Source organism: Halichoerus grypus, chromosome 12, assembly GCF_964656455.1.
Source record: "Halichoerus grypus chromosome 12, mHalGry1.hap1.1, whole genome shotgun sequence".
Lineage (NCBI taxonomy): Eukaryota > Metazoa > Chordata > Mammalia > Carnivora > Phocidae > Halichoerus > Halichoerus grypus.
The window spans coordinates 93,850,185-93,877,702 of NC_135723.1; the positions used below are offsets into that span (position 1 = coordinate 93,850,185).

Consider the following 27,518-nt stretch of genomic DNA (forward strand, 5'->3'; position numbering starts at 1 on the left):
TGACCTGTCCAACTGGTACTCTTATCACCCAGGCCTTCATCGGGTGGTATTTTGTCTATTGGCTTCTACTCTGTCCACCTGCCCTTGTTCATTTTTCTTGTGTACCCCAACAGGGACCAGTCTCTCCATTACTGACCCCTAGGCCTCTCCTGAATCCTGAGGGCTCTGTGCCCATCTGGCTGATAGCTGGGCTTCTCTAGATTTTTCCACACTCATTTCTATTGTCCAGAGTCCCACCCCTTGCTAGGATAGCACCCCAAATCAGTGACACCTTGAGGTTACAGGGTTTTGCAGCCAATCTTAACAGAATATTCCTAAAATCACAATGAAGAAAGGGAAAATATTCTTAGTGTACCAGTTGGGAAGTCTTGAGTACTCAAAGCAGGACTTTGTGTGACCCTGCATGCTTTAGATCAGCCTTTCCCAAGGAATATTAGTTATGCAAACTGCCTGCCAGAGAAGGGTTGCACAGTTAACAGGTCAGGGAAACTGTGTGTATTTCTCCTTTTGGAAGTTTATAATGTATATTAACATATTAAAGATTCTGAGACGAACTGCGGTAAACATAACTTGTTTCAAACCAGGGAATTTTGATATTTCTCAACTCCTTGCACCATTGAATCCTCTACCATCATTACTGTTGTCATTTGTTGTGACGCTTACTAGCCCCTCTGGAACATTTGGGAGAAATACTGTAGATACTGCACACTCACCCAGTGCTGCTTCTGTCCTGAGGCTAAACCACCCCTTCTTCTCTCTTTTCTGTCTCTCCGTGCTTCTCCCCAGCCTCCCTCAATGTAGGCACCTTATTCTTTAAAATTTAATGTGGGTGTCGTTTTATGTTGTATTTCCCCGGCCATCGGGGAAATTGCTCCCCCCACACCGCATACAGTCATACCCGCTCTGTGTTTTCATAGTCCTCGATGCCTGTCTCCATCATGTGAACCTACTGCATTGTGTTGTCATTTTGTGTGTCTGCAAACCCCCTGTTGCACCCGGAGCTCTTTGAGGGCAGATACTTCTGGTATCACCAGTCCCTAATATAGGATATGTATTCGCTAGTGATAATTCCATGAAAGAAATGATTAGCTTTCTATCATCAGGATGACTCCAAGCCCTGCCTATATTCCACATCCACTCGGCACCCAGGAGACTAACATATCCTTGCTGTGCTGGGCCGAGGTGCCTCACCATCACCTCTGTGCTCCACTGGCTCTCGCCCGAGTTCCCTTTTCCTTAAGCTGCTGCAGAGGGCAGAAAACACGTCTACTGCTTGAACTGGGACAAGAGCCCAGTGTCTTTACTTATAAGCTGCCCCTATGAGTGTGTGGTTCTCCTAGAAATCCCTCACTTGGTTTCAGTGTACTGGGATTGAAGTGGGAGGGAGGGGAAGCCTTCACATACTTTCTCTAGACCAGCAGTTGACAGTGTCGAGGGTTCTCCTCCAGTTCCCCATTTCTGCTGATAACTGGTTATACTAATGGCGTGGTAGAAATCGAACCAGTTCTGCCCCCAGTTAGCAAGTTCTGGGGAGTTGTGTGTCTAGCATGTGACAGCTCTGTTTAGGATGTGGGCAGAGTCTTGGGCTTTGGCTGTATTTACAATCTTGAGATATATATATATATATATAAATATATATATAATTTATACTTTACGGAAGGTCCATTATGAACTCGTAAAGACAGTGGCTCTGTTGTGTATGTTTTCTATATATTGCTAAACTCACTGATTGTAATATGCAATATTTTGCCATAAAGCACTGGACTAAATCCAAATCACTTTTTATTCTGACTTGTTATGAGAGATGCCTGGCTGTAGTTTTAGATATTCAGGTGAACATTCTAGAGTCCCAGGATTCTCCTCTTACTTGAGAGCACTTGGACCTCTAAAGAGAATGCAGGCTTAAATTAGCTTTGCCTTGGACAGGTCTCTGAGAGAGGAGAAATTCTGGCCGACCCAACCACTGATTGGTTGAAGAGCCAGCCTAGTTATGTACTTGGGAATTTATAGTCTGAAGTACGGTAATAAGTTCCCTGGCCAGCAGATTCACGAGGCCTACTATAGAAAAATTAATTTCATTTACAGTTTGGTTTACTCAAGTCTTTTTACTGAGTACTCAGTTAATTTCTGAGATTTTGAATATCCTTTATAGAATTTGGTTTGAGGACAAGTAGGCCATGATCATTTGCTGGGTACTGACCTGTAGAGTGTTCCAAGTTACTGTAATCATTGATTTAAAATGAATGTATTTAACTTCCAGGGTGAAAAGGAACAGCCCGTGTTTGCAGTGACTGGCCTTCGATGGGGATCCTTCAGAGATGCTGGCGTCAAAGTTAGCAAGTAAAGGATCACTGTACTGATGTGGGATGATTTTTTAAAAAATCTTTTTCTGCTCCTGTCTTTGGGGTTTCAATATACAGTGATCATCTAGGAAGAAATTTGATGGGCCTGGAGGTTGAATTTCTTATGAATAATAGAGGCAGAGGTTTAGATCTGACACACAGAAAGGTTGGGGAAGGTTCCCGTTTCCTCCACACTAGCTTGGTAGTAAAGTGGCGGAGACCGCACCTCCGTCCCTGGACGTCGTGTTTGAGCACAGGCCAGGCTCGCTCCAGACTGGGGTTGCCTGGCATCCTGCGGCCTGTTGGGCTGGCCCTGCGGGGACCCCAGCCTTGTGGAGCCTTTCCAGCCCTGGAAGACTGGCCCTGAGAGGTGTTCTTGTCGAGAGCCTGGTGGATCGAGAGACCACAGGCTGCCTCTCTGAGAAGGAAGAAAGGTGGACGCCTGGCTGTGGTGTGAGCTGAAGAAACAGGCCTGTCTCGGCGGTGAGGAGAGGGCCATGACTGGCTTCCATGGGAATGAACTCTCTTTCCTGAGAGTTCATGGTGCCGAATGAAACTGTTGGCTTGGAAAGCAGCTGAGTTGTGTTCTGTTCGCAGTGGAGGGTGGTGCAGCGCAGGCTTCCTGAGGGGGGACTGACTCCATATCTGGTGGGTAGTGCTTTTTCTTTACCTTTTTTTTTTTTTTTTTTTAACATCGGGCTTATAGTTTTAGTATAGTTTAAGTGAATCATGATCGATCTCACAGCAAAAGATGCCTCTTTCCCCTCATAGGCTTTCCTGCCACACTTTCTTTATGGAAATTTCTCTTAATTGTCTCACTTTGTTATTCCTGCTAATGAGGTTCTCGAGAGTGGAATGCCAAAGAGAGATGTGCTGTATTGTATTATACACTGCACTGTTGAGCATTTCAACATTGTTTTTATGTGTAAGTTGGCCCTGATTACCTTGATTCCACAAATCCACCTTATGGTGTTTATTTATTTATTTTTTTTAAAGATTTTATTTATTTGGGGCGCCTGGGTGGCTCAGTTGTTAAGTGACTGCCTCCAGCTCAGGTCATGATCCCAGGGTCCTGGAATCTAGCCCCGCATCGGGCTCCCTGCTCAACAGGAAGCCTGCTTCTCCCTCTCCCACTCCCTCTCTTGTGTTCCCTCTCTCGCTGTGTCTCTCTCTGTCAAATAAATAAATAAAATCTTAAAAAAAAAAAAAGATTTATTTGAGAGAGAGAGAGCATACAAGTGGGGAGGGAGGTGGGGGCAGAGGGAGAAGCAGACTCCCTGCTCAGCAGGGAGCCCACAGCGGGACTTGATCCCAGGACGCTGGGATCATGACCTGAGCCGAAGGCAGATACTTAACCGACTGAGTCACTCGGGGGACCCAACAAATCCCCTTATGTTTTATCTGTGATCTTGAATACCAGCAACTCACCAAGAGTAATTGCTTTGTTTTCCCTGAAAAAGTCTGGTGAGATCAAATTGCTTCCTGAAGTGTGTTAATCAACAACTGAGCACTAGCATAGGTCAGCCCCTTTAGGAGTATCCCACACACTTGCCCCTATTTTGACTGATTTTTGAACAATGAATTTTAAAATTTTGGTGGTAATTATCTAACACCTCAACTGGGACCTTCCACGGAGTCCCTCTGTGTGCCGTGGAAGAAACAGTAGGATGCAAGAAATGATTTCCTGGCTGTCCATCAGGCTACAAGCATAGTGTCGATGCTGTGCCATTGGTAGAGATAGTGAAACTATGGACAGTGTCTCTCTGGCCAGCTGGGAAATGAAACAAATTATTATGTAAGCTTAGAAAAAATCAGATGATCAAGGTGCTCATTTGTAGCATCACAGTATGAACCTGAATAATAATTAGGATGGCTCCACATTGCTCTTTGGATTCTATCTAATCCCCTTATTCTGGCATCGAAGGCCCAACTTGATCCGTCATCAACCCTAATTCCATAGTTATGTATCGTTACTTTTAAGTCTTTAATGTGGATACTGTTCTCAGTGTTTCCTGTGCCTTTGCTATTCCTCTTGCCTAGAATGACTTCTTTCCCTCTTTCATGGATCTAAATCCAAACCATGTTTTTAAATCCCACGCCCTTACTTTGCTCTTGTGCCATTCATCATGCAGGCCTGGTTGTCCTGATGATTTCCAGTCCTTAGTGATTTCTTGTCCCTTCTTGACTCTCCTCATCAATAAATAGCGATGAGTTGACACCGATATATATATATTACATATATATATATATATATATGGTCATTTATTGTTTTCTGTTACTTTTTTGGGCTTTATTTTCTCAAGTTATAAGCCTTCTAAGGCAGGAATTTTATACTCTTACTTCTGTTTCCTTCATATACATAGTAAATGCTAAATAAATGCATATTGAACAGAATCAAATAGGGAGCACTTAAGATGAGCTGGTAGGAGACAGAGATAAATTTTAAGAGAGGAATCCATTTTATGTCACTTTTCTAATTCCTGGTAGGCATCTTTCTCTCTACACTAGCTTTTATGTATTTAGCAGTATGCGGTAGACCCTCTTCATTCCCAGATTTAACATTTCCCATTTTGAAGCTGCATAACACGAGTAATGTGAAGTTAGGCTCATTTACAGATTTTAATTGTGTGTGTGTGTGTGTGTGTGTGTGTGTGTGTGTGAGAGAGAGAGAGAGAGAGAACATGGTGTACAGGATCCAGTCATTTAGCGTGTGTGTGTGTGTGTGTGTGTGTGTGTGTGTGAGAGAGAGAGAGAGAGAGAGAGCGAGAACATGGTGTACAGGATCCAGTCATTTAGCATGTGAGTCACACACCAGACCACCCAGCATCTGCATCTCATTGTGGCTTCATCATCCTCCACTCATTGCTCTTTTGAATGTAGACTCTGCTACATTCTGTGGTTGAAAGTGTATATTACGGTGATACCTGTGAATTGAGAGAGTCAGGGAGACGCTGATTATGTATTTCTTGTAAATTGCAAAGATCTATGCACTGTGTAACTAATTACGCCCTATTTGACACGACATTGAAATGCAGATTAAAAACTGTCCTGCTTTTTTCTGCTAAAGCACGATCCCCAGGCCTCCAGAGCTGTGAGTAGAGAGTAATTCATAGTACATCCCTCACACTAGAGGTGATTGTGAAGAGTATCCACAGTAGAGGTGCAGTTTTAACGTACTGTCCTTCGTGAATGGTGTCTATCACGTTGATAGTTCTCTTAATATTCTAATCAGATTTTTGTCTTGATCTTCCTCAGGTACTGGTATCTCGGGCCTCTGAAAACCAAAGCAGCTCACTTCTTCAGCACTCTTAAGGTAAATGCAATTTCCAGTGTAGAAATTTCCCCTGTGTTATTTTGTTGTTACTCTATGATGTGTGGATTTGGGTTTTTAAAAATCCCTGCTACAGATACATCTGACCTGTTCCAAATGGGGGATATTTACTTAGATACGAATGCGGGAAGCATTCCTGTTGGATAAGCCGTCACTCCTCATCTACCAGCTCATTCCCTCCCTTACCAAACTCATACTTAATTCTCTTTGATATTCCACTTCCTTTTGCTTACTTATTCACTCACTCTTGCCAGACAAACCTGGAGCAGAATGACCTATATCTTATCAATTATTTGTAAGGGTATCTACATTAGTATCTGGAAATGAATTGAAGATTTGCATCCGAAAGTATGTAATTGAACAGGCTTGTGTATAATAGAGTAGGTTTCAAACTGTGCTAGCAAAATATGGGTAGTGGTTACTGTCTTAGACCGTACAAATAGAGACTATTTCCAACGTCAGAGAACATTCCATCGGGCACTGCTACGATAGCCCGTCCACTGAAAAATGTTGGCACAGAGAAAAGCTGAACAGTGTGTATTGATGAAAATGCTAATAGCACAGTCATCCTTACCTGTGGATAACATCCCGTGTTCAGCTTTTATGCAAATCAAAGCAGTGTATTCAAAAGTTGGCAGGTCAATCTGAAAATTGGCTTATGAAGTTTGTAGTGAAAATATTGGTTCTAATGTTAATATTCAGAGCATCAAGTGTTTTTCTAATTATAAAAGTGATGTATGTCCATTACATAACATTTGGAAAACAGGTCCCTTCACCTTCTAAATAAATTCTTGTTGTGTTAAAGAAATGTAAAAAAATGCTTAAGTACTGGAGGTAGCTGATTAACATGATTATGAACATGAACTCGGAGGGCAATGCCTTTCTACACTGAAGGCAGACCGTTTTAGTAAAATGCATTGTTACTCTTGCTTAAGGGAGTAATTTCAGTGGTGGAGTGGGGGTGCAGTTAGGGAGAGTAGAGTAGCTGCGTTTTTAAGTTGTCAAGTCAGGGAGAATGTAACCTCTTTCCAGCATTTCTTCAGCAGTTATTAAATATCTAGTGTGGCCAGTCCTGCTATCTGCTTGGAATACAAAGTCAAGTAAGGCAGGTTTCCTGCCCTCAAGGAGGATGCATGTTTGGGGACTGTGAGGGACCAGTAAATCAGGGGTCTGGCAAGTTCTGGGAGAGCGTATGGAAAGATAAGGTGGGAGCAGATTGGGGGGCAGGGGCATTCATATCTGGCTCAGGGGCAGCAACCTTCCCAGGGCAGGGAACACTTGTACTCAAGTTTGAGTCTACACAGGACTAGATAAAGGGCATTCCAGGTGGAGGAGCCGGGACATGTGAAGTGGTCGTGATGTCACGTGGCCGTGGCCAGGGGGGCAACAAAAGGGCAGGAAGGGAGGGTTGGAGGAGAGAGGAGGGGAGGGGAGGAGGGGAGAGGAGGACGTGGCAGGTTGGGATGCCGCGGCTGACTTTCACCATGAAAGTGCTGGGGAGTTACTGAGTCTTAAGCATGGGAGAGACATGAGCGGATCTGCGTTTTAGAAAAGTTATTTGTCACCAGTGTAGACAAGTGACTGCATGTGGATGGTTAAGACAAGAGTACCAGATAGAAGATGGTTCAAGTAAGCCAGGTGAGAAGTGATGAGGTCCGGACTAGTTTGCTAACTAGAGTTTTCCCTGAATGCTGACAATATTAGAGTAGGATCACCTGTGTGAAGATGAAATTTTCTGTTTGGCATATGGCGCAGACAGGCCAGGGATAGCCCCGAGGAATGGAAGCATGTGAAGAGCCGCAGAGCCGCCCGGGGAGGGCCCCGTGAGTCCCCCGTGAGAGAGACACGCTAGCCAGTGGGCGCCAGAGCGTCAAGAAGCGGCAGCACAGAGTCGGAGTCAGGACGGGAAAGTGCCCGCTGACCTCGGCAGCCTCTGAAGGTTTGCTTAGCTCTTAAGTGGAGGGGCTGAGCCCCATCAACGAGAGTTAGGGGATAAAGGGAGAGAAAGATGCACAGACAGCAGGGCTGGGCCGCTCCTTCAAGAGGCCTCACTTTGAAGGGAAGGAGATAGAAAAGGCAAAAGCTAGTGAGAAATATGGGGCCAGTGGAGTGTTGTTTTTATTGATTGGAGAGAGAGCCGTGTCTTTCTACCCTGAAACAAAAGACAAGAAGAAAGGGAAGAGGTGAGAGACAAGGAGACGCAGAGCCAGGCTGAGTCAGCAAAACCCACGCGCAGGTCGGAGGGCGCGGGGCCCATGGTGCCCAGTCAGCCTTGGACAGAGGAAGGGATGCCTTTTTCCTTGAGAAGGAGAGAACTAGAGCAGAGGTCCAGGTACAAACAAATTTATAGAGCATTAGGCAGTTCTCACTGATGTTCTCACTGAAGTGAGATGGTCTCACTGAAGTGTGGGAAGCAAGGTGATCTGTTGAAAATGAAGTGGGTGGTAGTGGTAGGGGGATTTTGAAGAGAGATGAAAATAGGGAGGTTTGGAAGGATTATCGAGTGGCATTGAGGACCCGAGACCAAGAATTTGAAGTTGGCACGGGTGTACTTACCCGGATTGCCCCTCTAGTAACATGGAGCCACGATGTGCAAGTACAGAAACCTAGTACAGGATTCATCCAGAATAGGGGCTTTTTGGGGCATGTATGATGTAACACCAAAGACACAGGAGGACCAGCAGTGATGGGAAGAGAGTGACTTAAAGTTATCAGCTGTTAATTAGGCACTGAGGGAAAATGGTTTAGTCAGGGACTGGAATTCTCAATGGGATTGGAAATTTCGTGTGGGGTTGGATCTTCAGGGGCCAAAAAAAACAACACCCCTCTCTTCCTCTTCTGAGTTTGAACCAAGTTATGAAAGCAAATGCAGGAACCAGGCAGATGGAGATCAAAATACCAGCTTTATAAATGTCAGCAGGAGTAAAGGACACAGCTTAGAGAATGCGGTCACAATCAGATTTCCAAATATTCCAAATTGAATTCATCCCCTTAAAACATCTCCTTCAGGGCAGACACTGCCATAGGAAGCCGACTGCATGAGGAAGCAGTGAGTCCCCAGGACAGCCACTTTCGTGGGGAGAGAGAGAGAGAGAGAGAGAGAGAGAGAGAGAGAGAGAAGAGCCAGAATTGTTACTCCTTTGTAATTTACCACATGGAAGCCTGAGAACAGGGGAGTGGGTCACCCTGAGAGACATACTGGGCACAAAAGAATCAGTCAAAAAAAAAAACCAGAAGAGTATGGGACGTGGTTAGAGAGTAGGATATCAAGGTTTTAGATTTCTAGGATGGAATAGTTCTGGGTAACAGGAAGGACCAGGATGTGGCCATGGAAATGGGTGGCTGGGGGCTTAGGACATCAGGGGCTGAGTGACTAGGGGGGTGTTTTAACTATTCCTGTGGACACTGATGAGACTGGACTGGGGTGTCAGGAAGTAAAAGACAATCTAGAGTCTGAGTTCATGGTTGTCAAGATCGGCCTTCAGACGGAAAAGCAAGCTTGAGGACTCCAAGCTCCAGGGTAGAGCTCATACCATTCAGTGAGATGACTGACTCGCCTTCAGGCAGGCCTGGGTCGGTCACTAACCTCTGCAGAGCTCCTCCCGGGGTTTGGCCTTGGGTGTGCCTGACAAGTTTTCTCTCTTCACGTTGAAAGGAGTGGCCTCAGACACATCAAGCGTCTATCTCGTACACGGGACCTACGGAGAGACCTCCCAGGGCAGCAGACGAGACCCCTCCGCGGCCATCTTTGTACAGGAGAATATTACGCAGGCTCGCGTCATACTGGGCACAGCCGCAGGACGGTGAGCCGCATGCTGGCTGCAGAGGCCTGGCCGGTGCAGGGCTGCCTGAAGCAGCCCCCACGTCAGTGTGAGCCGCTTGCCTGGTGCAGGAGAAGCCTTTCGAGGGCCCCTGTGCCACAGCAGGACCCAAACCTGCGCTGTCCCACGCATGCGTCCTTGGTGACAGACCATGACTGACTTTTATGTGTCTGTGGCTGCTCTGGTAGGGATGTTTCGGGTATAGAGACTGCATTTTGAGCCTGGCTCTTCATCCTGTGTGTAAGAAACTATGAAATAAATCTGAGGTGGAGGGTCCGCGGGCAGGCCTGGGTCCGGGCCCAGCTGAGCGCCAGCAGCTGGCCGTTGGTGCGGGAGTGATGGAACGTTAGCGGGAGACACTGACCTGAATCTGCTCCCCACACAGCGCTCTCCCAAGAGGCGAGCCCCGAGGTCTGGAAGGAAGTGCAGCTGTCCACCATCGAACTGTCCATCACGACGCGGAACAGTCAGCTTGACCTGACGGTGAGGGCGCCTTTTTACTAGCCAAGCCTTTGCTGTGGGACTGCATGCTCTTCCGCTAAGTGGGTATTTTTCTTTTTACCCTTTTGGGGGAGAGAGGAAAGGATCAGGGAAAAGAGGGTGTGGTGTGGTGTTTAAGGAAGAACAGCGGAGTGAGGCAGTAGCCTCAGGCTGGGCGGGCACTGCGTCGGAGCCACCAGGCTTTCTGAGAACTGAGGGCAGAAGGCCTTTAGAAATGAAAAGTTAGCCTGCTCCCTTTTGTCTCAGGAATAAAAAATTGTGGAACTTTTACTTGAGTGAATACCCATTATTTTTGTGACGATATTAAGTATGTGGATTTAGGTCCCCAGGAGAAAAAAATATATGTACACATATACATAGAGTCCGCCCTGCTGACAGGCACGGTCCAGTGTGGTGGCTGCTAGACCCGTGGCTGTTTGAATTAAATAAAATTTAGCATTCATTTCAAGTGCCCATAGGCCATATGTGGTGAGTAGCTGCCGTACTGGAAAGCGCAGATACAAAACCTTTCTGTCAGTGCGGAAAGTTCTGGATGGTGCTCCTATTGACAAGACACCAAAAAAATGTCGAGATAAAGCAGAGATTGACAAACTGGTCTGCCACCTATTTTTGTTTAGGTGGCACACAAACTAAGAATTGATGTTACATTTTCAAATGGTTGTGAGAAGATCAAAAGAATTTTTTGTGATACGCAGAAAGAATACGAAATCCAGGTTTCAATATCCATAAGAAAAGTTTTATTTGGAACAGCCACATTCATCCATATACGTGCTGTCTGTGGCTGCTTTCATGTCCTGATGGCAGAGTCGAGTCGTTGCCACAGGCTCTCTGGCCCCAAAGCCCCAAATACCGACTCCCTGGCCGTCTAGAGTTTTCTGATCCCTGCTGTAGAAAAAACCTGAGTAGTTTGTATGAGCAAGAATGTGAACAGAAAAGTTACCCTGTCCTGTGGACCCATTACTATGATGAGGTTTTATGCAGATCCAGGTCGTCTGTGCACAGTTGACCTGGTCCGTCTGGAAACTGCATGTAGACTTGAACGTGGTGATGAACGTACGCATGCAGCCCGGAGTTCGACTCCGACGTTAGTAGAGTAGTGAGTTGTTTTCTAATTAGAAAAGTAACATATGTCCATTGTATAACATGTGGGTAACACAGCTCCCTTCACCTTCTAAGTTTCGGTTGGATTGAAGAATTAAATTAGGAAAATCATGAAGCACTAGAGTGAAATCGAGGTGATTACCAATATAAACGCAGGGGAGGACCAGGCCTTTCTAAGCATGGTGTCTAAGGCAAAAATCATATTGATGCATTTGTCTACTTACGATTAAAGAAACTATAAACAAAATTTTTAAGGACAGATTGGGAAAAAGAATGTGATACAGCAGGAGTTAATAGCTTTCCTTACAACAGACTCTTAAGAAATAGACAAAGGACTCCTATAAGTAACAGGCAGGGGACAAGACTAGAAATTCACAAAGGAAATAAACATGGAAAAATAGCTTCTATTTGCTGAATATGTACTATCTGCCAGCCACTGCCCTGAGAATTTTACATACTTTTATATGCATGTAATAGGTCAGGAAACAGAAAAAGTGCTCACATCAAAGAAATGCAAATTAAAATAACAACGAAATGTCCTAAATTAAGCATGCTAGGGTGTGCCGTGTTGGTGTGGGTGGGAAATGGGTGCTAATGCATTTCTGCTGGAACTGTAAATCAGAACACCCTTTCTTGATGGTGTCTTGCTGGTCTCTCTGAAGCATCTAAAACAGACTTAATAGGGCCCAGGGTGTGCTTCTCTTTCTAGGAATTTCTCCTACAGGAATAATCAGATGCACACACATACATAGTGTCGCCATTCCCTTATTTCTTACATGATGGAATTCTGCAAACACTGGTGAAAATGTATTAAGGTTGAAAAAAATAGATTATATTCCAGAGGAATTTCAAAAAGAAAGATAAAATTTCTAATTATACATTGCTTTTATACCCCATCTCTGATAATAGGTATTTCTAGTGTTTTGTTCTTGTTCTTTTTACATTGTTCTTTTCTCTGATGACGGAATACCAATGAATGGATGGAGTTCGGTTGAGGGTGTGATTGTGGCCCCAGATTAGCCACATGCAGAGTGCCGAGTGCTTTTGATCTCAGTGCCAATTATGAGAGTGTAAGATTCTGTGCCGCTTATCACAAGGAGCAGTACATTCATTTTCTGTTTCCACACCTCTTCGTAAAAATAAAAGCAAATGCAAGAAAATATTCAAAGACAATGAAGCTGCCATGTGATAGCTCCAAACTCATTTATCATTTAAAAAAGTACATTCAGAGTCAAAGAGGCTTTAAGGGGTGTGCAATGTGTGGAAATTAGGATCTCTTGTACAGCTCTGTTCTCTGTATTTATAATAGCAAAATATGTGAAACAAATGAACCAGGGGACTGATTAAATCCATTCTGGTACATTTATTTAAGGTGTTCTCTGTTTACTGACACGGAAAGATAGTCATCATATATTGTTAAATGAAAAACCAGGCTGGTGTGATATACATCATATGATTCTATTTTTACTTTAAAGAGAAACACTTTCACCTATAATTGAGTTTTGCGAATGATGGAGGTAAGGTAAGGCTTATAATCTTTGCCCATAGAAAGCCAGTTGTCCAAGCACCATTTACTGAACATACTCTTCCTCCCCCTCCCCCATCTGCAGTAAGCCCCTCTTATGCTGTGAGAGCAGATGTGCACGGGCGTGTTTGTAGGTTCTCTCTTCAGTTGCTCTGTTCGTCTAAACCTGTTACTACTACGCTTTTGATTATCATTGTTTTATAGTAAGTCCCTCTATGTTTTTCTTCTTAAAGAGTTTCTTGACTACTTTTGGCTCTTTGGCCTCTACAAATCCCTTAAAAGGTTTCTTTTATTAAGTTCCACATAAAAATCTGTTATATTGATCACGGGATTACACTGAACTTGTAGATCAATTTGAGGAAAAATGATACTTCTCTAATATTGACTCTTCTGTTACGTGAACGTGGCATGGCTCTTCATTAGGCTGGGAATGCCTTTTAGTGAGGTTTTATAGTTCTAATATTTTGCCTTTTGCTGGATATATTCCTGGTTATCTTAATTTTTGATGCTATTGTAGATAGTATCCTTAAAATTTCGTTTTTAAATATTTGATTTAGATGGACATGTAATTGCCTTTTTTATACTGAATCAGCAACCTTATAACTAAATTCTTACTAAGTTTATTTTATGGATTCCTTTGGATTTTGTATAGATTCAATCATATCAACTGCAAATAGTGCAAGTTTTGTTTTTCCTTTCAAATACTTAGCCTTCTGATCTTTTCTCTCACCTTACTACCTTGGCCAGGACCTCACTACAGTGTTCAGTAGACGTAGTGGTAGCAGGCGTCGTTGTCGGACTTCTGATGTAGACAGAGAGGTTTCATTGTGGGACGCCTCGGTGGCTCAGTCGGTTAAGCAGAGTCCTGGAATCAAGTCCCACATCGGGCTCCTTGCTCAGCGGGAACCTGCCACTCCCCCTGCTTGTGCTGTCTCTCTCTCTGACAAATAAATAAAATCTTCAAAAATAAAAAAAAAATGTCACCCCTACCACCCACACCATCTGGTGTTTCTGTATTCTTTTCTCTCATTTTTCTAATGAACTCTCATATACTTCTAATATACTTATTTTCTAATATATTTCGTAATTTACCATTTCTCTCTCTATATAATTTACTGTTTTTGTACTGATACATTCTAACATGCTTTGAATATATTCTGTAACTCATTATTATGGTTAGATTTTATTTATTTATTTTTGTTTATTCCCTCCACTCTTCCCAGTAGAAGATAAATTCTTTGTAAGCAGAAATACTTGGTTTTTTAGTTCATTGATGTAACCCAAGCACCTGGAAGAGTTTATGGTAGTTGACACTCAGTAAGTTGCTGCATAAAAGGTGAACTTAGAGCCAGGTCATCCCCTGTATGTTCTGTGATTCCGGGCTGAGAGAGAGAGCTGCGTTTTGGTAGTGCTCTTTACTCTTCGGCAAAGGCTGTCCGCTCTCAGCAGCTCATGGATTATCCTGGGGCTACAGATTTTTGAACCTGTCCAAAAAGAAACAGTACCTGTATTTGAAGCAGTCACAGAAGTATTGGTTCTGATTTATAGAGAGCCAGGTTTGTACTGTTAGCCACTAACTGGTAGTAAACTGGGGGGAGTGCTCCAAGGACCCGGTCTGGTTTTACAGCCACTTCCTTGTAGCTCAGTTCTTCTAGAGCTTTTGGTGGACGGTAATGAGAAGTTTTTAAAATTTACTGTGGCAGAAATGGATTGCTGCTCAACTCTGGTTGCATATCAAAACAGCACGTAGAACATTTGAAAACACATACTTGGGGGGCACCTGGGTGACTCCGTCTGTTAAGCGTCTGAGTCGTGGTTTCAGCTCAGGTCTTGATCTCGTGGGTTGTGAGATCGAGCCCCCCGAGTCAGGCTCTGTGCTCAGCAGGGACTCTGCTTGAAGATTCTCTTCCCCTGCCCCTCTCCTCACTTGCGCTCACTCTCTCTCTCTGAATTAATAAATCTTTAACCAAACAAACCAACAAACCCGCACATACTTGGGCTCTGCATACCAAGAAGCTGATCCAGCAGGTGTGGTGTGATGCTGACGCACAGTGAGGAGGGAGGCTGGCTGGGGTAGACGGGCTGGAACTTGACCCCCGGGGAGGGAGCCCCAGAGACCACAACAGCTGTGACGAGTAGTGTCGGGGCTTCGCAAACCTCCTACTCCGAGTTCCGACAAACCTGAGTTTTTGTTTAGCTTATCTGGGTAGTAAAAACCAACCAAACAGGGGCACCTGGGTGGCTCAGTCGTTAAGCGTCTGCCTTCGGCTCAGGTCATGATCCCAGAGTCCTGGGATGGAGCCCCGCATCGGGCTCCCTGCTCAGTGGGAAGCCTGCTTCTCCCTCTCCCACTCCCCGTGCTTGTGTTCCTGCTCTCGCTGTGTCTCTCTCTGTCAAATAAATAAATAAAATCTTAAAAAAAACAAAAACAAAAAAAAACAACCAACCAAGCAAGCAGTGATGAGGTGATGAGTTTTATGGTATGTAAATTATACTTCAGTAGGGTCTTAATGTAAAAAAGAAAGAAATATATTCAAGATTAAGTTACTAAAAGTAAAGGTCTCTGTATAATAAACAGCTTTAAAATATGAACCTCTGAGACTAAAGGAGGACAACAGGCTGCATTAGCCAAAATGTAGAGTATTAATGTTAGTCTTTTTGACCTTGCAGAGCAAAGAAGACTTTATGAACATCTGCATTGAACCCGACACTGTCAGCAAAGGAGACTTCATAACTATAGGGTAAGTGGGCTGGGGTTTGTAGGAAATGCGGGTTAAGTAGTTCGTATTCTAGCACGTACTATTCCGGATCCCCATGAAGTCTAAGATAGCAATGGAGGACTTCTGTGGTTTGGGGACTGTGTAGCCTCTTTCTTTCAAGTGTTTGGGTTGACACGTAGAATGTACCTCTCCTCCTACTTTGGCTTTTCCTGTTCGTTTTGGAAAAAACCCGAGTGTGGGGGCAAGCTGCCTTTCCAGCGAGAATAAGGATTCATGGGCGCCTGGCCCAGTGTCCAGAACTCTGGCTTCAGGGTCACAGTTGCTGGCTACAGATCTCAGTTCCGCCACGTTCTGGCCTCACGACTTGGACAGATCCTTTAACTTCTCTGGATCCTTTTCTCTGTGTATGGAACGGAATACTGTAATCACATCTAACTACCTCAGGATTGTTTTTGAGTCTCAAATGAGAGGATGTGTGGCAAAGTGTTTTTCGCGGTGAAGCACTTCACTGTATCGGTTACTGCTCACGTCAGACCACCTTGCCCCACTTGCAGGGCAGTAATGGAAAACCTGAAAAGGTATGGAGTACTTCGCACAATCTCTAGGCTTTTCCCTTTTCCACTAGAAAATATCCTCCAGTCCTGTCTGATTTGTTAAGCCCGACCTCTGCCGGAGTTTTATTGGTTAAGAATGCTCTAAACCCCCCACCCAGCTTCAGCACATCCTAGGAGCCCACGTGTTGCCATGCCAACTGGTAATCTGCTCAGCCGAGGTTGTCTGGTGCTTTGTCTCAGAGCTCCCTCTTGTGCCCACGTAGGGAGCAGACATTTCTGCCGGAGCCCCGCGGTCTCCATGGCTACTCGTCATCTGCACCGCACGGGCAGCAGAACGTCTTTCACTGGTTTGCGTTGATCTTGCCTTTGGTACAAATTCTTCACATGCTGAATAGCTGATTCTGCAGCCTTTGATCTCCTTGCTGTATCTGTAGTAGAAGGAAGAAAGGGAAAGCCTTTCCTTTCTCGAGAGTGGCCAGAAGTCTCACACTGTCTTAATTGAGAGTCGGGCCCACGGGGCCAGCTGTTCTCAAATTTCCTTCATAATACTGACATCCAGAAATAGAAAGAAAAACCAATTATGTTGCTTACTGTAGGTGAGTCATTATGGTCTGCATCACTGCTGTCATCTTCAGCGGCAGGAACACGGTTACCTTTGGTCTCTACAGGAAGTGAGGTTAAGTAATGTCTGTTTCCTCTGGGTACTGGAATAGAACATTGTGAGGTTGCTCTAGAAAACTCTGAAGCTTCATATACTAAACAATTAATGTTATCATTTAATGCTAAAGAATGGACTAATTTACTTGGATTAGCTTTTACTCTTTCCACTGACCACGACTGGCTCCCAAGGATATATGTGCATGAGGAGTGTGTGTGTGTAGGCTGATAGTTTTACTCCAAGGTAAAGACAGTAGTATGCTAAGCAGACTGTTAATATGAATATAGAAAATCAGAAAGAACTGGTTGTTCATATGTAATATGTAAAAGAAATGTCTGCTTTAGAATAAAAAATGTTTTCTCGTTCAAGTAATGATAGACTCACAAGTACCAAATAACACAAGTTTAGTACTTTCCCTAAAATAATTTTCATTCTAATTTTTAAAAGGATTTTTAATAGCCCATGAATTAGGTACAAAATCACTCGGTCTTAACTTCACACACAGTTCTCTACAGCAAGTTAACCTTCTCAATCTAGAATACATCACACTGCTGAGCAAGAATCATTGTGGGAAAGTTATTCACAAAACCCAAGGTTCAGCATAGCATGAGTCCGTCTGTTTAAGCTCAACAAAAGAACTGGCTGTGCTCTCGTGATTGGAATGCAGTTGCCCGCCCTGGTGTCCAAACGTGCTTTTTCCTACACCGACAGAAGCAGAAAGGTGAGGGACCCCAAGCTGCGTGTGGCCGGCACCGAGTGTCTCCAGGCCAGCCAGTGCACTCTGCTGCTTCCTGAGGTAAGTGGGGCTCCCGTCCCACAGCTTCGGGTTCATTCTCGGTCCGTCTTCCTTTCTGTGAACAGACCCTCATGTCTAGGCGCCTGGTATGGGCTGAGCACTTGGCCAGGCTCTGGGTGATGTTCAGGGATACTTGAAGACATGAGAGGATCCCCTTCTGAGTCCGGGGCTGAGCGGGGGACTCCTGAAGATTTCCAGCATTTGTAAGCCATAGTTCTATGTGATCTTTACATCTCCTGAGCCTTTATTTTTCTGAATGGACGTTGTACAGAGGTTACCGTGTTGTAAGACACAGAGAATTCTCTAGTTGGCAGATACTCATCATGGATCCTACCTTTTTTTTTTTTAAACACAGGATCTGGAAACCATTTTTGGGATGGCACTGAGTTTTCCTATAGTATAAAATGCCAAGCTTAGAATAACCTATATAAGAGGGGAAAACATTAGGAATATCATCTAAATTCTATAGTTATTCTAGGAGTCATGCCTCAGGAGAAAGTTACCACAGACGGCCTCTGCAGACTCCGGCCCGTTACCCTACGGTATTCAGAGAGGACTGTAGGAAAACAGACGCTATCCCCCAGAGTGGTTGGCCCGGTAGTTTCAGCATAGCAAATGTTGAACTAAATGCATGAATTATGGAAGGTTTTATAGAATCTGTAACATTAATGCTGCTGTACTTGAGGGATAAAGCTAGTAAGTCCTAAAGAAGAACCATGAAAATAATCCAGTGGGCATCACAGCTTTCCTAAGATGAGGGCCGACAAGGTCCTATAACATTGTATGTTAACGAATTCCTGGAAGGTGTGGCAGGACCCCTGTATCCTAGTAAATATTTTTAAATTATGGCCTTGTTTCTCAAATCCCAAAATACTCTGGGAGGCGATAGAAGCCCCCCCCCCCCCAAGACAAAAAGCAGATGGCAGAATTGGGAGATTTCCAGAAGCAGCCCCGTGCCCGTCTCCGTCCTCGGAGAGGATGCTGTGCTGTGGTGAGCGGCTCCTGGTGCAGACGTGCTAGACCCCCCTCTCCTCTCCTCCACAGGGAACGGGGGGCTCCTTCAGCATCGACAGTGAGGAGTACGAGGCCATGCCCGTGGAGGTGAAGCTGCTCCCCAGGAAGCTGCAGTTCTTCTGCGATCCCAGGAAGAGGGGACAGCTGCTGCCCAGCGCGGCCCCATGAGCCGTTGGGGGAGCCGGCCGCCCCCACGCTGCACTTTAGGCCTCAGATGGGACCACAAGGGAACTGAAGCCTCCCCTGTCCCCGCAGTGTTGTCACAGGACCCCAGGGCACCTCCATGGCAAGTACCCTGCCCTCGCAGTGCTCCCCCCCGCCGTCCCCGAGCCTCCCGCTAGCGCATGCTCAGCCTTGGCTGTGCGCCTTGCTCCCTCCTCCGCGGTGGTTTGCCTCACGCGCGACCCAGCCCGGAGAGAAGGCCCCCTCCCTGCCCCCCCACTGGGAAAGGGCCCGACCTCGGTCGTCCCCACACGTGCAGCCACCGTCGGGGCCTTCCCCCCCCCCCCCCGCTGCTGTCCTTTTTCTCGGCTTCTCCATGGGTGCTGCTACTTTCTGAGCTCAGATTCAAATTAAGCTTGTTTCAGTTCTTCCCTCAATCCAAAAACAGGGGCGGTGTTTCCCTCTTCAGCCAAGGCTGAAAAACTGTAAATGGCTAGTTTATATTATTTTTTTATAGTAGTGCTTAACTATGGGTTTGCATGAGAACCACCTGGGGGTGCATGTTGAAAACTGACGGGCTTGGGGCCCATCCCAATCCTGGTCACTCAGGCTGGGGCCCAGGAATCTGCATTTTTAAAAAGCAGGCACCCTCCCCCAGGTGCTTCTATTCTAAGAGGTCCCCCAACCTCACCTGTTCAGCGTTGTAAAGCATACCCCCATTATGCTCATGCACCCCCTAAAAGTATTTTGAAAGATCATGTATCCCCTCACTTTCCAGATATCAACTTAAGAGTTGCCAAAGTATGTGTTTCCTGGTGTCATGTAAATATTATTTTAAAATAAAACTGTTATATCACTCTTTTAAACATATTTGGTGCAATTTAAATGTACAGCAATTTGACACTTATTCTCCATTTACTAACATAAACCAATAGGTTCTTTGGTATTTCTATTCTGCTTTCAGCAAAGAATGCTATCGTAATGTAACCTATTTTCAGGCCTGAAATTTTATCACTTGCCCTATTTTCTTGCCAACAAAAAATATACATGGAAATAATTTTTTAGTGTTAACGCAGTACAGGATTAACTGTTATAATTACTGCAATACAACTGATGAAAACAATACTGCGAATTTTTGATAATTAAAAACTAACAAACACTTTGAGTTCAAGAACGTTATTTACAGCTAAGATTAAAACAGGACTCAACACCATTTATAGTCCTTGTTTCATTTTTTTGTAGATCTAAGCACCTAAATTAGACAAGACAAAGAATTCTAACGTCATACAGTTCTTTGAACTCAGTAGCTTGATTAGATCTTCCTTTAGTTTGTTGAAAGCAGAGAACTAGAAAGTACCTGATTTGCTAAGGATCTGTAAGCCAGGCTTTATAATCATTGATTTTTAATAGTACTATCAATCAGGATTTTCCTGTGTTTGGTTGCCCCCGAGGTTTCCATACTCCAGAGGGCAATGCCCAGAATGGATGAGGAGGGAGGATGGGGGTGAAGGGGGGAAATGGGAAGCAGAACTCACAGGCTTTGGCCACAGGCTCATTCCCCAGGCAGATCAGTTTTCGGACCGTACGCGTACACCTTGCCCATGAATCCCTTGGAGAGTGAAGACCAATGCTTAGAAGGATTATAAAGCGTATGAAGAAAGCTCACAAACCACCAGGCTTACCTGTTCAGTTCTGATTCTTCAGAGGGGTTACAAGCGCTGCTTCACCGCCCAGAAACAGGTGCGTGTGAACCTGCAGAAGGAGCGCCGCTCCCCAGTGCCCACAGAGGGGAGGGGGAACGTTTCTCCAGGAGCCAGGGGAGTCCTGGACCATCGTGCTTTTCTGATAGATTGTGAAGGAGCAGCACAGAAGCTGGCTGGCTTCGTCCTTGATCGGCTGGCTACCGGGGCGTCCGTTTAGCGATTCTGATCCGCCCGGTGAAATAACGGGATGTAGGATCGGGGAAGGGTATTTAAGAGATCACTATTTTTATCCCTTTTGAAATCGGTGATCCCTGCTGGGGATTTCGCTTTCTTGATTCAGGCTAGCTCCTGCGAGAACAACGGTTTCCTTATCGGTCACGGCCTTGTTCTTGCCACGGTCCTGGTGCACAGCGTCCACGGGAAGGACACAGCCACGGTGCAGCGCAGAGGGCGCCCTGTCAGCCCGGCCCCGGATGCGGAGAGCTGGGGACCCCCACCTCCTGTATGCACAAACCTGCAAGGCTCTACTCAAAAGCTAGGATGAGTTCTAACAACAGCCCAGCGGATGTGTTCTATACACAAGCCGTGTGCTGAGCGCGTGGCTGGGCCGCGCACACAGCTGTACGTACGACGTGCCGGCACTTTCTTTACGCACGCAAGGCCTTCCCTCCGTTCTGCCCCAGCCCGAGGGAGTAGGGGACGTCAGACGGGCGGTCACGGACCTCGGGGAGGAGGAAGCCGGCTTTGAACACAACAGCCAGCGGCGTTAGGAACTACCCCGCACTGCCTTAAAACGAGCGTGTGGCCGCGGGCGTGCGTGCAGAGCTGGCTCTCCCGGACGGCGCGGTCAGGCCCGGCTCTGCGCCCCGGGAGCTGGAGGTGGTTTACGGAGAACAGGCACCAGACGCGCCGGGCGGGGGGCTCCGTCGTCACCGTGAGGTCCGCGTTCCGGTCCTGCTCCTACCCCGGGCCACCCCTCCTTCCTGCACAGACCCCATCTCTCGGGCCAGGGAAGGACAGCAGCACACATGCTCGTGTTAAAATGTGAATTTTAATTGTAAAAACCGTATTCTGTAAATATAGTTCTAGCAACCTCTCTGCCCACAACTTGGCTCAGATATATACAGACAGGATAGACACGGATGTTACTGGTACCACAGAACAAAATCAGGTAAACATTTACTCCTAGCTTCAGGATTAACCCCAGCTTTCTTTAGGCCATTAAAATTCTTACCATTCGAAACAGAACAACATACCTCTCTGCACCAGTATTCAGGGTAAAATCATCAACGGTCTTACTAATTTCATACTATGAGGTAAAGAATTTAAACAAAAATAGATTCAGTGTCTCTTATTGCTCTAACTCTGATGCTGGGGTATTAATCAAAATAGGGGGTTGACACTTAAGGCGAAAGGGAGGCTATGCTGATCCTAACGGGGGAAAAATAGAAAAACCATTTTTCCAAGGCTACAACTATTCCTTTTTCAGAAAAGGTTTATGTCTCGGACGTGTAACAAAAAATTTAGCCAACAAGCTTGGGTAAATAGGGGGTTAATTTTGCTTTCCTCTACACCCCTAGTCTGTTCAGAAGCACAGAATCTACACCCTTCCTAATGATGGTCTTTGTGGGCACCCTATATAAACTATTCCTGATGCCGCCTTCAAAATTTTTGTCTGCTTTTATCTTCGCTTGATTTGGCCTAAGGAAGTTTTCACTCCAACATCAATGAAATATATTTGCAACCAGCTAACTCAGTGACCACTGTGTGGATTTTTCACTTTGTGGATCATCCCTGGCTAATTTCTAAGGCCCTAACCTACCCCTGTGTTTCCCACCTGTCCTCAAAAAAGCAGAGTAAATGTATCGTTAGTCTAAACCTGAATTCTACAACCAACGTAAGTAATTCACACCTATCCTTCTACCATGGTAAGTAAATAAATTTTCTGAATTTAGGTAATGTTACCGCTAATAGCCCATGTTATGCTGAGCTTCTAGGATAACTCTAAAGGGCTTTATTTCCCCATCATCATTTATAAGCACTAGAAAATTCTTACTTCCTTTCTAAATGTGCAGTTTCATCCAACTGCCCCTGTATTCTGGCTCCAGAAAAGAATTAAAGTGCCAGGTTATAAAACCACACCGCTCCAGTAAGAGGCTCACTAGTCAGCATTATCACGTTTACATGCTTTGTAAAAGAATTTTCCTTAAGGTCAGGGACTGCGTCATCCTCCCCAGGACCATCACATTCATCTCCTAGAGAGTGTGGTTAATACTTCACAGCACCGTCTCCTTATTCACGCTCTCAAACAAGTAATAAAACTTTTATGGGGTCTCAGTTGCTTCCAAATGACAAAACTTCCGCATTTCGAGGCTTATAGTTTTGAAATCTCCTTCCATTTCAACATCTGCACACTCCATTCATCACACAGTAATATCGATAGAAAAATAGACTCCCATTTCTTATAAGAAAAATATTAATTCACAGCCTTTCTCCCAACACTCGGTGCTCTAGCAGCTCCTGGGAACAGAGGTATATGAGTCTTAGAATGGAATACCAAAAATCCACGACTCAGGAGTAAGAGGAGCCCTCGACTCCTGCTCTTCCCCTACCTGAATCAGAAAAGGGTTTCCCTGAAATGAGAAGGGACAGGTCGGGCCAGCGGAGGGCAGCGTCCGGCTCTAGGAGCCTCGCCGAGAGGTGCACTGGAAAGATCCTCGGGCTGGACCTCACAGATTCCGAGCCTGCTAGCGAGGAACCGGACAGGGAGGTGAAAGCCCCTGCATGACACGTTGGTCCCCATGTTGACTTTCTTGCCTGTTTCAGAACTGATAGGCTAACGAAGCAAAGTTCACGGTCAAGCTGACCATCGCCTTATAATTTATTCAGCACCCTCCTGCCCCCTTACCTCTGCAAGTCTGATCTGTCCAGGGACTTGGAGAAAGCGTCTCAATCCATTCCCTGGGCTATACAGTTTCAGAAAAAAAGGAAAACAAAAGGTCCCTGAGGTCCCTGCCTCTATCCAGAGGGCTGCTGCCCCGCCAAAGTTTAATTCACGACTGCCCTTTACTGAAGGCTCCCTGCAGGCCTCAGCTTCAAGGTGAATCATCTCATCTTTTTATTGTGTTGGAAAGGCTTTCAGCATATCAAGACAAATAGCAAGTTCATCCTCATAGCCACCGGAATGAAAAACAGCGACTCAGCTATGATTCATCTTTACCTTTATCTTCTGGCGAAAATACCAGGTAGTTATGCTGACAAATGAGTCGGCACAGGTGGTATTTAGAATGGTCTGTGCTACCCTGAAAATTCCCATCCTGATGTTCATGGGGAACAACACAAGGTAAGCTCTAGATGCAGATTCTGGGCTCAATGATTTCTATCATGATCAATGAATTCAGCACCCGTTCCCTGGCCAAACGGAAGAAGAGCTGCCATGCTGGCTGGCAGTCGTTGGGGGGGCAGGTGCCTTCTCGTTCATGGCTGTCCTGACTGAGGACCGGACGAGGCCCCAGGTGGCGCCGTGGACAGATCTACACCAGGCCCGAGGAGAGCTTCGTGCCTGATGAAAGCCATCGTTAATGCTAAACCATCGTCCGGCCCACACTTCTGGTTCTCGTAGGAGATAAATCCTACCGTTTCTGACTCCTTCTGGAGAGAGAATCCTACGCCAGAGCACAACTGGACATTTTCTCCAAGGCTGAATATTACCATCTGCCAAGCCTGCAGAATTGGAAAAAAAAAAAAAACCCCACTTTAATAGGCCTCTGTCACATTTTGCTGGACACCAATAAACCCTAAGCCTGGATTCCTGGCCCCATAAGGCACCTTGCCACCTGGCTTTTGTCAGACTCAATTCAGGAACGACAGCAGCCCAGATGTCTCGGGTCAGCAGTGTTTCCAGGTGAGCTCATGGCTCACAGCATGGCATTAGATCAGGCTTCAAGGTCTCGGGAGGACCAAGCCAGCTGGGGTGGGGGTGGGGGTGGGGGCGGGGGATGAGGTTCAGCAGTCGAGGGGGCAGAAGGCGATCATCGGTCAAGCTCCTCCACCCTCGGCTTCCAGCCCTGCTTCAGGAGGCCGTGGTAAGAATCCCTGCCCCTCCAGAGCTTACAGACCTATGAGGCAGGAAAGAAGGCTGCCGACCATGTCTTCTGAACAAAAGCAGAAGGCTTTTAAGGAAATCGTTCAACAATGGCAGAAAAGCAGGTCCGTGCGGCTTCTCGCTTCTGCTGTCTGCGCGGGGAGTCCTGCCAGGTACCCCACACCCCCGTGCCCCTTTTAGCGGAGGGGCAGCAGATGCTGCTGAGTGGGCTGCTAACCGGACACACTGGGGGGAAGGCAGGGGGGCGGGAGCAGAGTCGGGTACAGAGCAAGTCTTCAAAAGGTGACCTCAGAAACAAGAGGCTCCGTATCACAATCGAGGCGAGAGATGCTCGGGGGACGGTGAGCAGTGACCACGGGAGTACAGAGCCATCGGGCACACTGCTCAGCCGGCCGGGGGGGTGGCGCCGGACTTCCGGCCCAGAGGGAAGCTGCAAGGGAAGGACAGAGTCCTTGGGTTCTCTCTTAAAAGCGATACGGGGTGGGTGGGGGAGAAGTTCTGTTTTGGGGTCAGCTGAGCCCAGGCTCGCTTGTACACTCCCCCCGGCGCCCATCCCCCTGCCCCCTGCACGAGTGTGAGGGGACCGCACGGAGAGGCCACACGGCCACCTGGAAGAGTGCGGAGCTGCAAGGAGCCCGGAGCCCTACCCACCATTCAAAGGAAAATACCGGAACCTCATTTTCACCTTATGACCTTTACACGAGTACTTGTGACCTGGAGTTACAATTCCACAGAAACACAAGTGTCTGCGCGCAGAAGTGCTTAAAGACAGTCATCTTCCGACAGACCCCTCGGGTCCCGAGGAAGGGGGCCTACGTCCACCGAGAGAATCCGACCTTTCCTGTCACCCCTACCCCTGCTTGAGACACGCCCCACCCCCCCAACTTCGAAAACCTTGAGCCTTCAGACACCACGGAAAGTCACCATTACTTGACCCAGGCCAGAAAGGCTGCTCCTTCCCCAGAGACAAGAGAAGGCTGCTCTTCAAGGAAAGAGGTGGTGAAACTTCTTTTGTAAAAATACATCTGACTGAAATGATGGCTAAACCCACACGGAGGAGGAAAGAGTATTAGTTGTACACTTTACATTTCAATGCCCAAACTTATATATTTACATCAAAGATGCTACTTTCATTAACCAGGATGTATTTGCATCTGTCCATGTGAATTTCTTTAGTCTTGAATCCCGTATCAAGGAGCTACAGTGAAAATATTTCTGAATAAAGCAATGAGCCCTAAAAAGCTAGTCTTGAGATCAAACGTGTGATCCATCCATTCGAAGGTTATTTCTGTGCTGTATTAGCCCGGCTGGAACCCGGCCACAGACGTGGATCCGTGGATGGCTAGGCCGAAGACACAGCCAGGCAGAAGGTCCAAAGGGAAGAAACTGTCACCAACAACCCAGGAGCCCAAGTCCAAATCCTAAACTATGGCCAAAAAGACCTCAAATCTACTCACGAGAGCTGGCTTCAAACTACTCCTGTGTCATCCAAGTTGGCGTCCCTGGAATGGCCCGGCCGAAGAGAAGAGGCAGGGACCGACAGGAGTCATTTCAGACCAAAACATGTCGGGGGAGTGCAGGTGAACTCACCACGGACACCCAGGGGCTCCAAGCACACCCCGGGTGAAGGCACCGTCAGATTCACTCTCTTCACACACGTGTCAGTGTCCGGCCCCAGCTACTTAGCTCAAGGAATGTCATCTCTGCCAAAGAGAAACCAGTGAGGGCTCCAAGCTGGTCCACAGTCTTGCTCCGGCCTCGGAGTAACCAGCTCAGATCCTTGCTCGACTACGGAATCCGTCAGTCTTGGTTTTGATCCAGAGGCTCTGCTAGTGATGTGTCCAGAGAACTCGCAGATGGAGAAACATCTTCTCTCTCCTGTTTGAACCCCAACTGCTCTGCCTTTGGTAGCAACAAACATTACTCTTTAAAAATACCAAATTACTCCAAGAGGATACTTAGCCCTTCAAGGAAACTACACTGTAAGATGAGTTTGCTTGCGAGCTCCAGGGCCATCCCTAGAGGGGAGGGACTCGGGGAAAGAAGGGAGTATCACATGGAGGGGCCACCACTAATTTACTCTGAGGGAAGTTTCCAGGCTTCATTCTACAACTTGAATTTCCAGCTGGCTGGTAAGAAACCTCTTCCTGTCATTCTGTCCTCAGAGAAGCTCATCCTTAGCGACAGAAACATCCTTTTGTTCCTCTCTGAGGTCTCTACTCACATAACAGAGAAGATGCAGGTTTGCCCTAGTGAACAGGAAGAGGGATTTGATCCCAACCCTGGACTCCCGGAACGGAGAGGAACCTTGAAGGGTCATGAGGTCTAGCTAGCTTCCATCTCCAGGAGATGCACATCCACGGCCATCCGGGACAGCTCTCTCATTCTCGAGTACCTCAAGGTACTCTCTGAGGAGTCTGCCCCAGTGTTTGCAGAGCTCGGCCCGCTCCTAGTGATAGATGGCCTTCACCACAGCCCCTCAAGTCACTCAACAAGGAGATGAGAGAATCTGCTCTGATCACCAAATCAGGCAGCAGTTCTGGGAGAAAGTGGTAGATTCCCACATCGTACCAAAGCAGGACATAAAACCAAGGTGGTCTCGTCTTACCACTAGGGAGGAGGGGAAGAAAGGAGACTGCAAAAATCACATTTGTTGGAAAGTAGAAACCATAGTCCTGTGCGTCAACTTAATAAAAAAATGAGGTCTTCTGGGGCCCGGCGTGAGATCCCCACGCGAGAGAGGCTCACCAGCCTTGGCTCACTCTTCCTATGGGCAACAGGGGTTATCAATGACCAACATGACGTCGATGCCGTAGGCCTCCAGCAGGTCCATCAGAAAGCTCCGGTCCCCTTGTGGGTCTAGACCCATGCCGCGGGCATGCTCAGCGGTCAGGGTTTTATCTTGACTGGCGGACACCTCCAGCAGAGTCTGAAATATCCGGTTGTTTTGCTCTAGGAAAAACCTGCGTTCACCAGATAAGACACAGGGAAGGGAGGGCAGAAAAGCCAAAACAAACAAGTCACCCAATAATCCACACACGAGAAACCAAAACTACATTGCTGTAAGATGCTTTTAAATGGTTTCAAACTCAGAAATACCCCTGAGAATAAGGGAATAGGATCAAAGTTCCAGGGTTGTTAAAGGGACACCAAGTTTAGCAAAGAAACCATGGGCGTTAATCACC

General features: G+C 46.4%; 2 protein-coding genes across 17 annotated transcripts in view; one reads left to right on the plus strand and one right to left on the minus strand.

Annotated features, from left to right (window-relative positions):
* AGK (acylglycerol kinase) overlaps positions 1-19,395 on the plus strand; it is a 109,678-nt gene extending 90,283 nt beyond the window's left edge. For 10 of the 11 annotated variants that reach the window (XM_036111343.2, XM_036111345.2, XM_036111342.2 and 7 more), the window contains 7 exons: positions 2,261-2,340; positions 5,598-5,655; positions 9,329-9,476; positions 9,880-9,977; positions 15,292-15,362; positions 17,265-17,349; positions 18,394-19,395. In XM_036111343.2, the coding sequence (XP_035967236.1) occupies positions 2,261-2,340; positions 5,598-5,655; positions 9,329-9,476; positions 9,880-9,977; positions 15,292-15,362; positions 17,265-17,349; positions 18,394-18,531 (678 nt within the window). In that variant the 3' untranslated portion in view covers positions 18,532-19,395. Of the gene's footprint in view, positions 1-2,260; positions 2,341-5,597; positions 5,656-9,328; positions 9,477-9,879; positions 9,978-15,291; positions 15,367-17,264; positions 17,350-18,393 lie in introns of those variants that run through there. The other variant, XM_078059653.1, reaches the window with a different exon arrangement.
* Positions 19,396-21,260: 1,865 nt separating this feature from the next.
* DENND11 (DENN domain containing 11) overlaps positions 21,261-27,518 on the minus strand; it is a 43,855-nt gene continuing 37,597 nt past the window's right edge. For 2 of the 6 annotated variants that reach the window (XM_036111348.2, XM_078059654.1), the window contains exon 9: positions 21,261-27,296. In XM_036111348.2, coding sequence (XP_035967241.1) covers positions 27,101-27,296 — 196 coding nt within the window. In that variant the 3' untranslated portion in view covers positions 21,261-27,100. The remainder of the gene's footprint in view (positions 27,297-27,518) is intronic. The other 4 variants (XR_013442902.1, XM_036111346.2, XM_078059655.1 and 1 more) reach the window with 4 other exon arrangements.